The following is a 16,325-nucleotide window of genomic DNA, read 5'->3' as shown; positions in this document are numbered from 1 at the left end:
TTTTGCTTCAGTCTCCTTCTTCTCAGGTGTTTCTCCTGAGAAAAAGACTGCAGTAATTTCTTGTGGCTCCTCTTGAGTTTTAGTAGAGATCTCAGTAAAATCGTGCTGAGATTTGCCAAAATACTCTCAAGTTTATCTACAGCTAAACTCTCATATTTTTCCTTTTTGCCAAATACTTTTTCTCCAAGGAATTTTAGGAAAGTCTCCATTAGGGCTCCTTAGCCATAAAAGAGGAACATTGAAGCAACAGATTTTTCCTCTGGGCAGACCTAAGACAAAGAAGGACACTCATTTAAATCTCCAGCTGGAGGACTAATGCTGTGAGAATATCCCTGTTGGCAGCATTTATGAATGGAAAAGAGTAGATAAAATGGCCGAAATGGCCACATAAAATGATTCAGATATCTTTAAAATCTTTGTGCTAACCAAATAGGGCTTAAAATGTTATCTCTTTCTCAGCTCCTTGCGGGGCTTAGCGCGACTCATGGGTTCTGATAAGCATCCCTAGGCCTGAAGAGTGACTCAAACAAGGCAGAAGAAATAGGGCAAAGGAACAGATGGCAAAAATATTCCTGACACTACAGGCTTATTGGCATCAGATAGGAGTCCTGATGCCAGCCCTGTTATAAGGATGCTAAAAGTGAACCTATTCTTCTCCCCAGTGACAAAAGTCTTATTCTGTCTTTAAATAAACGCTGTAGAATTGCTATTATGTGGATTGGCTGGGCACTGGCGTGGCCTTACTTGGGTCACAATACCTGGAAGGGGCTGTCGGGACAGAGAGGAAGTGGGGAGGAGAGTAAGAGTCTCACTGGCTGGATGGTGCGGACCGTCCACTCCCACACACTGTTGTAATGCTCCACTCAGCATCAGGCAAAAAGCCCCTCTTGCACAGGAAGTGGCCTGACAACCTGTGCTGTGATTGGCTCCAGCCTTGGAATTCTTTGGCTGCTAGTGGAGTGTGCTCGTAATAGAACTGAATGGCACAGTTTTTTTCAATCAGTCATTGCATGGTACCATATAATTAGAAGACAGCCTTCACATAATAATGCAGCCCCATAGAAGCAAAGACAATGAACGTGTGCAGCGCTCTCTCTCTGCCCCATAAGTCTATCCTGAGTTGCACGGTGGCCTCTGGCCTGATGCTGGCCAGAAATTGGCCCAGCCCCAGTAGGCAGCACTGCCAGCAGGAGCACTAGGTCAGTCATATGCATCATCTGTTCTCTGCTGCCAGCTTGTTTGTTTGTTTATCCATGCCATGGGATTTCCCCGCATTCTGACTTTCAGCATCTGTTGTAGGGAGCTTGCGTTCTTTTTTCTTCTTGAATCATGAGGCAGATAAAGGCCAAAGGCCAGATGGGGAATTTTCAGTCACGAAAGTCACAGTGTTAATCTTGTTGAAGATGCTTTAAAAAGAAGTCTGTAGAACATCCACAAGCATTTTTAAATATTTGTATTCCTAGATAGATAAATAGATAGACAGAATGTAGACACATATTAGTACATACAGATGTGCAGTGCTTTGCGGTGCGAAAAAGTGTAAAGCATTACTTACAGTCCATCCCAGATGGAACAATAAACAGGACAAGACATAATATAATAACATAGGATACAGTGTATATTAAGTTGTATGTGAAACAAATTAATAAATGTATGAAATGATTGGCCACTCCCAGAAAAGGCGACAAGTAGCATCTCTTAGCTTACCACAGTGGAGTGAGGTGGTCAGTACAATTACTCTGCAAGGATTGGAGATGCTAGCCAAAATTGTTCAGGGTCTTCTCCTGTTCTACTGTCACTGTCTTCTTTGCCATTTTCTTCCAGTGAAGCCCTGATCTCATGACAGAACAGGTCTTGCTGATCAACTTGCTTGCTTGTTTTGCATCTTTTATATTTGCTCCACTGACAGCACACATATATGTTTCTAGATAGCGACTAATGACACATACAATTCTAAAATCTTGGATGGTACACATCAGAAGCTGCCTGGCTTGAAATCCACCTCCAATACCTTTGCTTCCCTTTGGATTTACTTGCATCTCAGAAAGTCTGCTACCAGCTACTTATACTCTGACTTTGTCCCACTGTGAATGCATCACATAACAAAGGGATCATGCAGGTGGCATGGGCTGGTGTTGTACTGAAACTTGTCTGTGTAGTGGAGGACTGCCTTGGAGCTGCAGAAACTGTTGTAAGTCAGTGATCCAAGAAACCATGGGGCATGAACCTACATCACCCTTAGTTTGTTCCCCTTACGGAGATGCAAGATGCTGTTAATAGGCTCTGGACATATTCAAGACTGTGATCTTGACTGTGGTGCTAACATTTGGAAGTAGGCTCTGTGGAGCATGTATGTCAGAGCATCATCCACACATGCCTGATAGTAAAGTGCAAGGGATCCAGATGGTCTGTAAGTGACCGTTGGAGCTGTTTCAGGACCAGCTTCTAAGGACTTCATGAAGTGTTAAGTGGGATCAACTGGCCTCTGGTACTCCACAGAATTAGCTGGTGCAGGACTGATATTCAACAGTCAGTAAGACTGGGAAGTCAAGTAGGGATGGAGACCAAAGGATCGGTGTCCTCAGTAGGGTGAGGGATTGTAAGGAGGTGAAGAAGAGGCAAAGACGAGGACTGAACCCTCACATAAGGCAAAGTGGAGTCGGATGTATCAGGGGAAGGATAGAGTTCTTGTTTTAAAAAATAAAACAGATCAGATTCAGATCGTCTGGTGAAGTTCCCTCTACCTTCAGACTTCCTTTCTGTTTATGGCTGCTGAAAGTCCTTATTCCAGTCCATACCTCCTTCACACTGGTCTTCTGTAGCGTGTACTCCAACTAGTTTCTGTACCCGTCTCTTGCTGGTACTGAGTTTCTTTTTGAGCTTCATCTGCACCTGCTTGTTCTGCGCTTTATCTCTCCATCTGAAGGCACTCTTCTTCTTATTCAATGGATTCTTGATATCCTTTGTGTGATTTTTGTCTTCGTTGTAATTGTCATAGCTGCGCATAAATTGATGTTCTGTGTTCTGTGTGCTCACTGCGTGACTAAAAGGCATGTGCCAGTTTATCTCTTCTGGGCTATCTTGCTTGGCCTTCGTCCATTTCCATGCAGCTATGGTGGTAACAGGAAGCTGTTGAACTATGTGTTTGTATGTGGAGGTAAGAACATTCAGGTTATGCTTCTCCTTTTTACTTCTGATTCTGGACTTCAGTATGCTTCAAGGGATATTTTTCTTTTCAGCTTTTATATTATACATTTAACATTTTGACATTTTTATATTTAACAAGACCTCTGTAGCTGCAGACATGAAAAACAAGAGTTTGAAATAGGCAAATGTTTCTGCTTATTAATACAATGTCATAGATCAGAAACAAGTATTTTTAAAATAATATTTTTATATTATTATATATTATATTATATATTATAAATAATAATATAAAATATTTTTTAAAATAACATGGTGCTGTTTCTATTACGTTTGCTTGTGAAAACCCGAAGTCCAGTGATCCGTATGGCGTCTTTCCCAGCAACACAGCTCAAGCACAGCAAAGTGGAAAAAAGTATGAACTAGCGCTGTACAATAAACCATATTTTTATCGTTATCTCAGTATGGATTTCACGATAAACATGTCTTAAACATATGATAAACACATCATTAGAGTGGATTCTCTGCGCTGGGGTTGAACCCTGCTGTCTCACGTGGGAGACAAATAACCATTAGGTTAAATGGCCAGTTAAAAAATGCACAGCACAGCTCAAAAGCTACTTCGTCCTGAACCACAAGCCTGTAAAACCACAATAAACAATAGGATTGTTTTCACACTCTGCATTGAGTGTTAAGAGAGTGGGGCAGTCATTTCTACTGTTATAACAGTTTTGTAGTCTTTTATATAAAAAAGCTGTTGAGGTAAATGCTGACTGTATCTCAGGCTTTCAGTACACAAAAATGTGCTCAGTGTAAACATTTGTTAGTATTTTATTTATTGATTGATTGATTTTGTACAATAGTGAATGGTGCTATATATATATATATATATATATATATATATATATATATACCTAGGACATTTCTGATATTGATTTGTTATTGCAATTATTACTTACTGACACATTTGGAATTACAAATTTTAATTTTTAAAAGTTGATTTATGAAAGTTGAAATATGCTGTTTCTTAGCGGGTTTGAATCCTTGTTACACCAAAAATTTGCAGCCCTCCTGTCTACCAACCTTCAGCTTTCCACATTCATCAATGCCATGAAGAGATCTTGCACTCTGTCAACACTTATTTCAAGTCAGTGTTCTTCTCTGCTCTGACAGCTTCTCACTAACCATAACATGTATTCGCTGTCCTAGTCCAGATGTGTTACTGTCTATTTTCATTCGTAGACATTTGCTGCCATGGCAACTTGTTCTGCTGCGTGTATGTGTGAGGCATATGGGTCATGCCGGCTGTGGAAGCAGATCTGGAGCAGAGAGAGAGCGAGAGCCTGCCACACATGTCCATTTTAACACAGCCTCAGTGTGTGTGCTTTCACACTGCTGCAGTGCAGGCTTCTGTGACTGAGAAACTGATTGGAATGTGCAGATGAATTCCCCAGTGCTTGAGCCTGCATTGGGGTCAGTCTTGTAGTGCTGTTCATGCATTCATGGGTCATCACTCAGTCCCTTCCCAGCCCTGCATGCCTGCTTGACACCCTATAAAGTTTACATGATTACGTGATTTCTCTTTAAAGAGACTACTTGTAAATTTTTTGTATTTACTTTTTTTCCCTGAAGTCCACTTATAATGTTTATTTGAATTTATTTACCAGAACCTGGATGATATCACAATCATATCAGTATCAGCAAAATATTCAAACAGTCAAACAGTTCTCATATTGATACAACCCCAATTCCATTGAAGTTGGGACGTTGTGTAAAACATAAATAAAAACATAATACAATGATTTGCAAATCATTTTCAACCTATATTCAATTGAATACACTACAAAGACGAGATATTTAATGTTCAAACGGATAAACTTTGTTGTTTTTTTGCAAATATTTACTTATTTTGAATTTGATGCCTGCAACACGTTCCAAAGAAGTTGGGAGAGGGGCATGTTTACCACTGTGTTACATCACCTTTCCTTTTTACAACACTCAGTAAGCGTTTCGGAACAGAGGACACTAATTGTTGAAGCTTTGTAGGTGGAATTCTTTCCCATTCTTGCTTGATGTACAACTTCAGGGTCTCCGTTGTCGTATATTGTGCTTCATAATGCGTCACACATTTTCAGTGGGAGACAGGCCTGGACTGCAGGCAGGCCAGTCTAGTACCCGCACTCTTTTAATATGAAGCCATGCTGTTGTAACACATGCAGAATGTGGCTTGGCATTGTCTTGCTGAAATAAGCAGGATGTCCCTGAAAAAGACGTTGCTTGGATGGCAGCATATGTTGCTCCAAAACCTGTATGTACCTTTCAGCATTAATGGTGGCTTCACAGATGTGCAAGTTACCCATGCCATGGGCACTAACACACCCCCACACCATCAGAGATGCTGGCTTTAGAACTTTGCGCTGATAACAGTCTGGACAGTCCTTTTCCTCTTTGGCCCTCTTTGACATGACGTCCATGATTTCCAAAACCAATTTGAAATGTGGACTCGTCAGACCACAGGACACTTTTCCACTTTGCGTCAGTCCATCTCAGATGAGCTCAGGCCCAGAGAAGCCGGCAGCGTTTCTGGGTGTTGTTGATATATGGCTTTCGCTTTGCATGGCAGAGTTTTAACTTGCACTTGTAGATGGAGCGACGAACTGTGTTCACTGACAGTGGTTTTCTGAAGTGTTCCTGAGCCCATGTGATAATATCCGTTACAGAATGATGTGGGTTTTTAATGCAGTGCCACCTGAGGGATCGAAGGTCACGGGCATTCATTGTTGGTTTTCTGCCTTGCCGCTTACTTGCAGAGATTTCTTCAGATTCTCTGAATCTTTTGATGATATTATGGACTGTAGATGATTAAATCCCTAAATTCCTTGCAATTGCACATTGAGAAACATTCTTAAAACTGTTGGACTGTTTGCTCACGCGGTTGTTAACGAAGTGGTGAACCTCGCACCAGCCTTGCTTGTGAACTTGAGTCTTTCAGGGGTGCTCCCTTTTCCAATTAACCTGTTCACCTGTGGAATGTTCCAAACAGGTGTTTTTTGAACATTCCTCAACTCGTCAATTGAATATAGGTTGAAAAGTATTTGCAAATCATCGTGTTCTGTTTTTATTTATATTTTACACAACGTCCAAACTTCATTGGAATTGGGGTTGTAGATATACAGTCCTATGCAAAAATTTATGTGCCCCAGATTACGTTTTACAGATTTTCTGTGTAAGTGAACACATCCTAAAAAGAGAACCTAAATATAAGATTTATTTCAGAGTCTTTATTTAGTGTCTGAAATATAAAATGTGCCCTAACTTGGCACATATTGCGTTCTGTGTTTTGTTTCCAATATGTTGAATTCAGCAATATATTATAGCAGTATACAGCAGTATATTATACACACACCCAAAGCAGTTGTGAGTCATTTTTATTTCCCAACCTCTCTTTATGTTTTAGAATTAAACAGGCGATTTTACTGTGCCTAACATGTGTAAATCACATTTGTTCTGATTGGGTGTCCTGTGTTGTGCTTCATTCAAAAAATATTCAAAACTGAAACACTCCTTATATCTTCAATGTAAGAGCTGGGCAGAGCTAAACTGCTTTAGGTTGAATGAGTAGACAAAGTAAATATGTTGTTATGACATCACAAAAACAGTGAGTTCACAATGGACTGTTTTTGTAGCTTAATTTCCATTTGTGGACTCTGTGGCCTAGGGAGTGGTACAATCTGGAACTTTAACAGTGTTTCATCAAACTCTTTTATTTAATTAGACCAAATAAATTTTGTGTTTTTTTTGTTTGTTTGTGTATTTTTGTTTTTATATGCAAACTTATAAATGCTGAAGCTATGAGAGTGTTGGTACAGGAGGCCTCATTGGGTCAGTGCCTGTATCTTTCCCTGAGGATCAGTCACAACACTGGATGAGAAATGGGGAAAGTAATCTATGCTGTTTAGCATGACGTGTGCTGTACCGAAGCACAGGAAACAGGAGGGTGGAGGCACTGTCCACTCCACTCTGAGTAAAGAACCCTGACAGAAAATATTATTGCTGAATGTCTGCCAGTGAATGACCAGTGCTGTTGGTGATTATCATCCTATCTGTGTTGAGTGCGAAATTGTATAGTTGTTTGGCCATGAAGGGAAAAAATGATTCACACGTACAGTATGTAAGTAGTCTAGCTGGCTTGTGTGTAATTAATTGCTGTAAGAACATGGCGTGATTCCCCTGGTGGCCTGTTCAGTTTATTCTGGTTAAATTATTCAGGCCCGCACTAGCCTACCACGCTAATTGCACCACTCTACATTACAGGGCAGAAAAAACAGAAGTACTAAGCGAGGACCTACTACAGGTAAGATCATCTGGAGTACTTTATTGCTTTAAAGTTGCTGCCCTGTGTTGTTTCTGTTGTCCTCCATTTGCTACATGGTATTCCTATTATGTGTTGTTTTTTAAGGTATTTATATTTGTCCTCATAAATATGTATGGTGGGTGTATTTTTGCATGTGCGTAGTTTGACTCGTTTGACAGTTTGTGTTACTGGGTGATGGACCAGTGCTTTGTGTTTATGTGCGGTTAAGGTGGAGAAGCGTCTGGACCTGGTCAAGCAGGTCTCCCATAGCACACATAAGAAACTCACCGCCTGCCTGCAGGGACAGCAAGGGGCTGACGTGGACAAGAGATCGGTCAAGTCACCTTCGGTTTGTCCTGTTTATTTGCTTGTTTATTGATTTATTTATTGAATATGTAGCACTACAGTGCAGAGTATGCTACAGACAACAGTTGAGACAAATGACATAAAACAGAGCAAAAGACATTTGTATGTAAGGGAGGAAAAAAGAAGAGATGTGCTTTGCATTCTATCTAATCAAGTATTTATCTGTAGTCACTAAACTGTTTCTGGATTTTGTAAGAAAGTTTGCTTTGTTTTGTTTTCATCTTGTTTATGCAGAGACTTTAGCAGAATATGTAGTGATCGGAGCCATTTGTATTCCTGCTTTTTTTTGTTTTTCTTCTACTGTTCCCTAAACAGAAAAAGTTGCCATTGACCACACTGGCCCAGTGTATGGTGGAAGGAGCTGCAGTACTAGGAGACGACTCTTTACTTGGGTAAGACCTTTTATAGCTGATGTAAAAATGTGGCCTTTTCTGCCTTTTAACCTGCTCCTGTCTGTTATTTACAGTGTTTCACAGTGTTGTAATTGCATTTAGTTTATATGTGAAGAATGTGATTTAATAAAGGTAAAAAATTCTAGATTTCTATTTGTATAGTAAACTGTCTTTGAAAATACATACATAGGAATGTAAGTCACACATTCACGTTTGTTACTCTGATGAGACAAAGCCATAAGAAGCGCTCACTCAGAGCTCCCACAGTCACTTGGAAAAACACCAGCAATCATCCAACAATAACTGAAGTCTTGTGCATCTTTTATGCAATGATAGGAAACGTGGCAGCAAACAGAAAGTGTTTCTTCATGCTGAGAAACTGAGAGGTGGCTGCCACCTCTATTTTCAGCTATGCACTATATTTATGCTCATTTTATGCATAACAATGTCATACAGTTACACCACATGACAAAGTCATTTTGAGATTACTTACCAACTCGACATGCTTAAACTTCCATTAGTTATTAGCCACATTAAACTCTAGCACAAAACTACAGAAGCAAACCAAACATTTCTTGGCTAATTGACAATTTAAGGGTTCAGGGAAATTAGATTTTTCACCAAATGATTCCTTTAAGCTTTAGAGCAAGCCAAAAATAGTCTTCCCTCATGCTGGCGTTTTCCTGGGCTTTCCCCACAGCAAGATGTTGAAGCTGTGTGGGGAGACGGAAGAGAAGCTGGCCCAGGAGCTGATTCTCTTTGAGTTCCAGATTGAGAGAGATGTGGTGGAGCCTCTATACGTCCTGGCTGAGGTAAGCCTCTCTCACTCTCTTAGCGCTATATAAAGCCATATTAATCCATAACTGACTCCCTGCCCAGATGTGGATTTGTTAAAACTCGTATGTGCATTTTACATATTTTTAAAAGAAATATCCCGAAACGTAATAATTTAGGCTCTTCTATGCTTTGTGAGCCAATTATTATTTCTCTGTGTCATTTTAGGTGGACATTCCCAACATACAGAAACAGAGGAAACATCTAGCAAAGCTTGTTCTGGACATGGATTCAGCACGTACAAGGTGCTACATGCCACTCTGAAGAATCAGCTGTTTTTCTTTTCACCGAATCATACTCTCCTCTTAATGTGTCCTTTCTTTCCCTGCCTGTAGGTGGCAGCAATCATCCAAGTCCTCCAGTCACCCCAGCAACCTGCAACCGAGCGGGGCCAAAGCAGATGCCCTCAGAGAGGAGATGGAAGAAACAGCCAATCGGATGGAAATCTGCAGGGTATGTCTCTCTCTCTCTCTCTCTCTCTCTCTCTCTCTCTCGCTCTTTCTTTCTCTCTCTCTCCCCCCCTTATAAATTCTCCTCTTTCTGTTATAAAGTAAATGTCAGTTACATAAGTGTAGCCATTTTCATCTTTGTATAAAACCAAACACTTTAATTTAAAAAAGGCCATTCATGCATTGAATTCTATCAGCTGACAGTGTAAGCAGCCGTGCTTAAACCTGGACCTCTTTTGTTTGCAGTTCAGTAGTATCTGATGTACCATTGTTGATTACTGTTGAACACCATGCTGTTTTTCTTCACCTAGGACCAGTTATCAGCAGACATGTATAATTTTGTGGCCAAAGAAATAGACTATGCAAATTACTTTCAGACGGTAAGTTCTAGTGGTAAAGAGTTTACCATGGTTAATTTTGATCATTATTTTTTAGGAGACAATGCTGCCTACAGGGCCTGTCAGAAATACCACATTTACATGATGAGTGTACAAGTGGGATTTTATTTATGAGCCCCAATTTTCTGAATAATGGTAGCCACTAATAGTATATTGTAAAATGAGTGTATTTAAGTTATTCACATATGAACACTGCAGGCTAATTTTTTTAATGTGTTACATGCACACTTGATAAGACAGATATGGCCATATGATAAAAAACAGTATTCAGTACTCTTTACTTTGATGCAGCAATGGAAAAGAGAAGTAAACAAAAAGCACCTAGCATATCCATCTTGTTTCAGACCAAAACCACTTGAACACATATTACGTTGTACTTATGTCCTCCGAAGTCGTAAGTAGAAACTTCTGAGGAGGATTGAAGGCTGCATTACTAGCAGGTAGAACTGTCAGTGACTATATCTGGAGCAAAAAAATGGTCACCCAATATAATAATGTTTGTATTATTAAAATGATATAGTTACAGATATTACTATACTATAGTACTGTAAATAATGCACAATTAATCCAGTTGAATCACTACTTTCAAGTTTCAACTAAATTTTCATTTTTGTACCTGCTTAGAATGCTTACTTGGAACATATGGATAAATTAGTTAAAACAGTGCTGTTTATTGTTTTCCTTTAGCTTATAGAGGTTCAGGCGGAGTATCACAGGAAATCTCTGGAGATTCTGCAGAGTGTGCTGCCTCAGATCAAAGCGCACCAGGGTGAGTCCTTCCATCTGGCTTCTAATGCCAGCTTACACAAGTTTGTTCAAGTTGTTGACTTTCATCATGCACAAGAAATGTCAGTCAGCAACTTGTGTGTCTGCTTATGTCTGTTTTTTCCGCCTTGAAGACAGGAGTATTTGAACAGATGCAGGCTACATATGGTAACTGTGTGTGTGTGTGTGTGTGTGTGTGTGTGTGTGTGTGTGTGTGTGTGTGTGTGTGTGTGTGTGTGTGTGTCTGTGTGTGTGTGTGTGTGTGTGTGTTTCAGAGGCCTGGATAGAGAAACCGTCCTATGGCAAGCCGTTAGAGGAGCACCTGACCCTCAGTGGCAGAGAGATAGCCTTCCCCATTGAGGCCTGCGTCACCATGCTGCTGGAGTGTGGCATGCAAGAGGAGGTATGGACCACATGCAGAAGACCAATGTTTAAATTTGAGAAGTTATGAGCTGATTATTTGTTGCTGCTGTATAATTTTAAAGTAATTACATGTTTAATTATATACTCAGTAATTATATTTACAATCAGTTTACATTCTATATAGATGAGTTGAGTCTGCAAACTTTTTCATGTCAAAAAATGACAAAAACATGACAAAATAAAAAAAAAAATTGGCTTTCTTTCCACAAAACAAGCCTTTATACACAGCAGTACTTTTTCCATCATATTGACTGAAAATCTACACATTTTTTTGTAGTGCTTATTTCAGTGCATTACAAATGAGAAATAATTCTTGTTGAATTTCACCATGCTTTTATTATCACTCGTGGTAATTTTGACAGTATAAACTAAGCTATACTACTAGCCGAAAGTTTAGAAACAATTGTAACTTTGTAAATATAACTATAACTTTTTTTAAGATATTAATAGGCAGTTATATGTTTACAAAAATAGCACAAAAGGCATTGACTGAATATCTTGGAAACAGTGTAACAGAATCCAAATTTATTTTAACTGAATCAAGTGTGTTAAGTTAGTGTTAATTAGTCAATTGTAAATAATAAAAAACTGTTCAATGTAAGGGACTGTAATCATGAAACAGCATGAAGTGTTCTCCCATATAATACATTAGAAAAAGCCATGTTCAGGATGGATTCATTTTACTTACGGAGCTTCTGTAGATTAACTGATTGCTGAAGAGATTGTAATCTCATAGTCTCATAGTTTTATGAGTGATAATTGAGTTGAACCTACTGAGTGAAATACTTACTGTAATTTGCTGAATATAGAGCTCTCTCAGTAATAGTAGTCCTGTCTAAATTGACCTCATCGGAGTATAATAATGTCATAAACACAGCTGTGCACTGTGTTGTGATTGTTATTGAGTGTGGTGCCTGTCACCTATGCTGACATGGAAATCAGCACTATGATGTTTCAATCTGGACTATGGGAATTTGGGGAAATTACACAAATACTTTGTCTTCTAGCAATTGATTAGTAAATAATTTTGTAGAGCCTGCTTGAATAAAACCGATCTAGCTTGAATAGTATTTAACAAAACATCAGTTTAAACTAGTCGATTCGTTTGAAAAAACGTCTTGGGTTAAACTACAACGCTGGCAACTGATTTTAGTTATTCTGCCAACAAGCATTAAAACACACATTTTTACTAGACTTTTGAACCTTACAAAAAGACTGCTTTCTCCAGTTTTTCTGGCTTGTAGTGCAGCCTATTGCCTGCTGAGGTATAGGTTCATCTTGGATCCTAGTGTGATATTGAGTCACTTTGCCCAGCATCACACCCTTTTCTTCTGAGCAATGGTTTTGAGGCAAAGAATTCACACTGGGACAAGTCCAAGGTGGAATTCACAGCGAAAACAACACCAGCTTTCACAGTACCAAATTTTATCCAACACTTCCTTTTTTGAGCACTCACTGTTTGCTGAGAGCCTTTTTGTGTGAGCCATTGTTGCTATGACAGCAGAAGACGTGAGCCTTTCTCACTTGGGGTTAACTGTGCTCCCAGGGTTTGTTCCGAGTGGCCCCCTCCGCCTCCAAACTGAAGAAGTTAAAGGCATCGCTAGACTGTGGGGTGGTGGATGTGCAAGAGTACTCTGCGGATCCTCACGCTATAGCAGGTGAGCTGGTGAGCTCCGTGAGGCCAGACTTGACCTGTGACATAATTCAGTCCTGGAGGACGGTTGGAATGTTTTTGCATTTTCTACCAGTGCTGGCATTCTAGGACAGAGTTTGACCCCAAATGCATTTCCATTTAACTCAGCCCTAGGTTCCCTTTGCTCTAATCCCATCATGCTTTGCCCTTTCTTATGAGTCATCACTGGCCAGTGAGGCAGAAGCAGGCCAGCAGCACTAGCAAATACCACTGGCATCTTGCATGGCTTGGAGGCACCCATCTCTCTCTCTCTCTCTCTCTCTCTCTCTCTCTGTTTTTCTCTCTCTCTCTCTGTCTCTCACTCATTCTTTCTCTCTTTCTCTGTTCCTCCTCTAACAGTATTCAAAGCTAAGTGAATCACATCTCCTTCAGGCCCTATCAGACATGCTCCAGCCTGATAGTATCCATCCTCTGTCCTTCCTCTTCTTTTTCTTTCTCTTTTTCTTTTTACTTCCTACTTTTTCTTATTTCCCACTCCCTTTCTCCTTCTACTGTCCTTTCGCTTTTGCAGGGGCTCTGAAGTCATATCTCCGTGAACTCCCTGAGCCTCTGATGATGTCTGAGCTCTACGAAGAGTGGATTCAGGCCTCAAAGTGAGTAGATGTAATTTACACCGAGGCAGGGGCAGGGGTCACCAGTCTTATTCACTAAGAGCCAATGTGGTGTTACCTAATTGCACTTGTTTCAGTTGCTCTCAGTCTTCAAATATCGGACTAGTTACAGTGGAGACCACACAGAAAATGTGCTTTTTTTAACTTGGGGGGAAAAACCGAAAGGAAATTTCAAAATCTTGAAAAATTATAAATAAAGAAGGATTATTGTGGATAAGATCGGTAACACCAGTGCTAGGGTATCTCAGCTACAACACTGCACATTTTCACCAGTATAATACATCTGTTCAATGCAATGACTTACTGACTTAGCAAATATAGCAGCATTTAGAAGCGGGGGTTTATATGTGATACTACAACCCCAATTCCAATGAAGTTATGTAAAACATAAATAAAAACAGAATACGATGATTTGCAAATCCTTTTCAACCTATATTCAATTGAATACACTACAAAGACAAGATATTTAATGTTCAAACGGATAAACTTTATTGTTTTTTGCAAATATTCACTCATTTTGAATTTGATGCCTGCAACACGTTCCAAAGAAGTTGGGACAGGGGCAAAAAAAGACTGGGAAAGTTGAGGAATGCTCAAAAAACACCTGTTTGGAACGTTCCACAGGTGAACAGGTCAATTGGAAACAGGTGAGTGTCATGATTGGGTATAAAGGGAGCATCCCTGAAAGGCTCAGTTGTTCACAAGCAAGGATGGAGAGAGGTTCACCACTTTGTGAACAACTGCGTGAGCAAATAGTCCAACAGTTTAAGAACAACGTTTCTCAACGTGCAATTGCAAGGAATTTAGGGATTTTATCATCCACAGTCCATAATATCATCAAAAGGTTCAGAGAATCTGGAGAAATCTCTGCAAGTAAGCGGCAAGGCAGAAAACCAACATTGAATGCCCGTGACCTTCGACCCCTCAGGCGGCACTGCATTAAAAACCGACATCATTCTGTAACGGATATTCCCACATGGGCTCAGGAACACTTCAGAAAACCACTGTCAGTGAACACAGTTCGAAGCTCCAACTACAAGTGCAAGTTAAAACTCTGCCATGCAAAGCGAAACCCATATATCAACACCACCCAGAAACGCTGCCGGCTTCTCTGGGCCTGAGCTCATCTGAGATGGACTGACGCAAAGTGGAAAAGTGTCCTGTGGTCTGACGAGTCCACATTTCAGATTGTTTTTGGAAATCATTGACGTCGTGTCCTCCGGGCCAAAGAGGAAAAGGACTGTCTGGATTGTTACCAGCGCAAAGTTCAAAAGCCAGCATCTCTGATGGTATGGGGGTGTGTTAGTGCTCATGGCATGGGTAACTTGCACATCTGTGAAGGCATCATTAATGCTGAAAGGTACATACAGGTTTTGGAGCAACATCTGCTGCCATCCAAGCAACGTCATTTTCAGGGATGTCCTGCTTATTTCAGCAAGACAATGCCAAGCCACATTCTGCACGTTACAACAGCGTGGCTTCATAGTAAAAGAGACTGGCCTGAGTACTAGACTGAGTACTAGTCTAGAGTACTAGACTGGCCTGCCTGCAGTCCAGACCTGTCTCCTATTGAAAATGTGCGGCGCATTATGAAGCGCAAAATATGACAACGGAGACCCCGGACTGTTGAGCAGCTGAAGTTGTACATCAAGCAGGAATGGGAAAGAATTCCACCTACAAAGCTTCAACAATTAGTGTTCTCAAACACTTATTGAGTGTTGTTAAAAGGAAAGGTGATGTAACACAGTGGTAAACATGCCCTTGTCCCAACATCTTTGGAACGTGTTGCAGGCATCAAATTCAAAATGAGTAAATATTTGCAAAAAACAACAGTTTATGTTTGAACATTAAATATCTTGTCTTTGTAGTGTATTCAATTGAATATAGGTAGAAAAGGATTTGTAAATCAGAATATTCTGTTTTTATTTATGTTTTACACAACGTCCCAACTTCATTGGAATTGGGGTTGTATGTTTTCTATCCCCATATAAAAGATGCACAAAGCTTCTGCTAGTGCACTGCAATGTTTTCTCTCTGAGCGAGTGTGGAAGTTCATTCAGATTCAGTTCAGTTAGCACTAGGGATGCACCAATACAGGAACTATGCCGAGATTTGATATTTTCTGCCGATGTTGATAGAAAAATATTAATCTAATGTAGAAAGTGAAACTGCACTCCACCTCACTTATTTTATGGTAGAGTGCAGACACTTTTGCGCAGTAGGCCTGCATCACATAAACATTCTGCTCTTCAAGAGTACAATAAATGTCATTAAATATCATTTAAAAATATTGAACAAATATAATCTGTCCAATGTTAATTTATTTTTAAGCAAATATCTATTTTTACTGATATGATCCTGTTCATTGTGCATTCCTAGTGAGAACTTGACTGATAGAACATGACTGACATTCATATGTTCAAGGTAGCTTGTTACACAAATACAATAATAATCTTTAAATTATTATTGTAAATGTAGATTAAACAGCATAAATCGCCACTTTTGAGATATCGAAGTTGCCCTTTTTATAATATTTTTAAAAGAATGTTACAGTTTACAGTTCTATCCACTGCAACTAACAGTCTGCATGTTGTGCCATATGTATCAGTTCCTAGCACACCCAAACAATTTTTTTGCTTTGTCCAGTATTCAAGATATGGACAAGAGGCTCCAAGCCCTGCTGGCTGCATGTGAGAAACTTCCACCGGACAATTTAAACAATTTCAGGTCAGTGCTGCTGCTTGTTTACCTATTGCCATCATTAGTCGTGAATTTGTGAATCAGTCAGGAGGACCATTACTGGGGAAATGTGTCAGATACCACATCTCTGATGGAATGTTGAGTATGCTTCGATCATCAGTGACAGTCATTGGGCAAATTTCATTGTATTTGGGGG

General features: G+C 39.9%; 1 protein-coding gene across 9 annotated transcripts in view; it reads left to right on the top strand.

The window, feature by feature from the left end:
* Positions 1-16,325, top strand: part of si:ch211-114m9.1 (rho GTPase-activating protein 44) — a 64,518-nt gene that overhangs the window by 23,896 nt on the left and 24,297 nt on the right. For all 9 annotated transcript variants that reach the window (XM_017705937.2, XM_017705943.2, XM_017705941.2 and 6 more), the window contains exons 2-13: positions 7,459-7,498; positions 7,728-7,847; positions 8,180-8,256; positions 8,957-9,068; positions 9,259-9,335; positions 9,426-9,543; positions 9,851-9,919; positions 10,625-10,706; positions 10,978-11,105; positions 12,672-12,783; positions 13,330-13,411; positions 16,076-16,156. In XM_017705937.2, the coding sequence (XP_017561426.2) occupies positions 7,459-7,498; positions 7,728-7,847; positions 8,180-8,256; positions 8,957-9,068; positions 9,259-9,335; positions 9,426-9,543; positions 9,851-9,919; positions 10,625-10,706; positions 10,978-11,105; positions 12,672-12,783; positions 13,330-13,411; positions 16,076-16,156 (1,098 nt within the window). The remainder of the gene's footprint in view (positions 1-7,458; positions 7,499-7,727; positions 7,848-8,179; positions 8,257-8,956; positions 9,069-9,258; positions 9,336-9,425; positions 9,544-9,850; positions 9,920-10,624; positions 10,707-10,977; positions 11,106-12,671; positions 12,784-13,329; positions 13,412-16,075; positions 16,157-16,325) is intronic.

Source organism: Pygocentrus nattereri, chromosome 14, assembly GCF_015220715.1.
Source record: "Pygocentrus nattereri isolate fPygNat1 chromosome 14, fPygNat1.pri, whole genome shotgun sequence".
Lineage (NCBI taxonomy): Eukaryota > Metazoa > Chordata > Actinopteri > Characiformes > Serrasalmidae > Pygocentrus > Pygocentrus nattereri.
The sequence above is the reverse complement of the archived record's forward strand: the minus strand, read 5'-3'. Positions and strand labels throughout refer to the sequence as shown.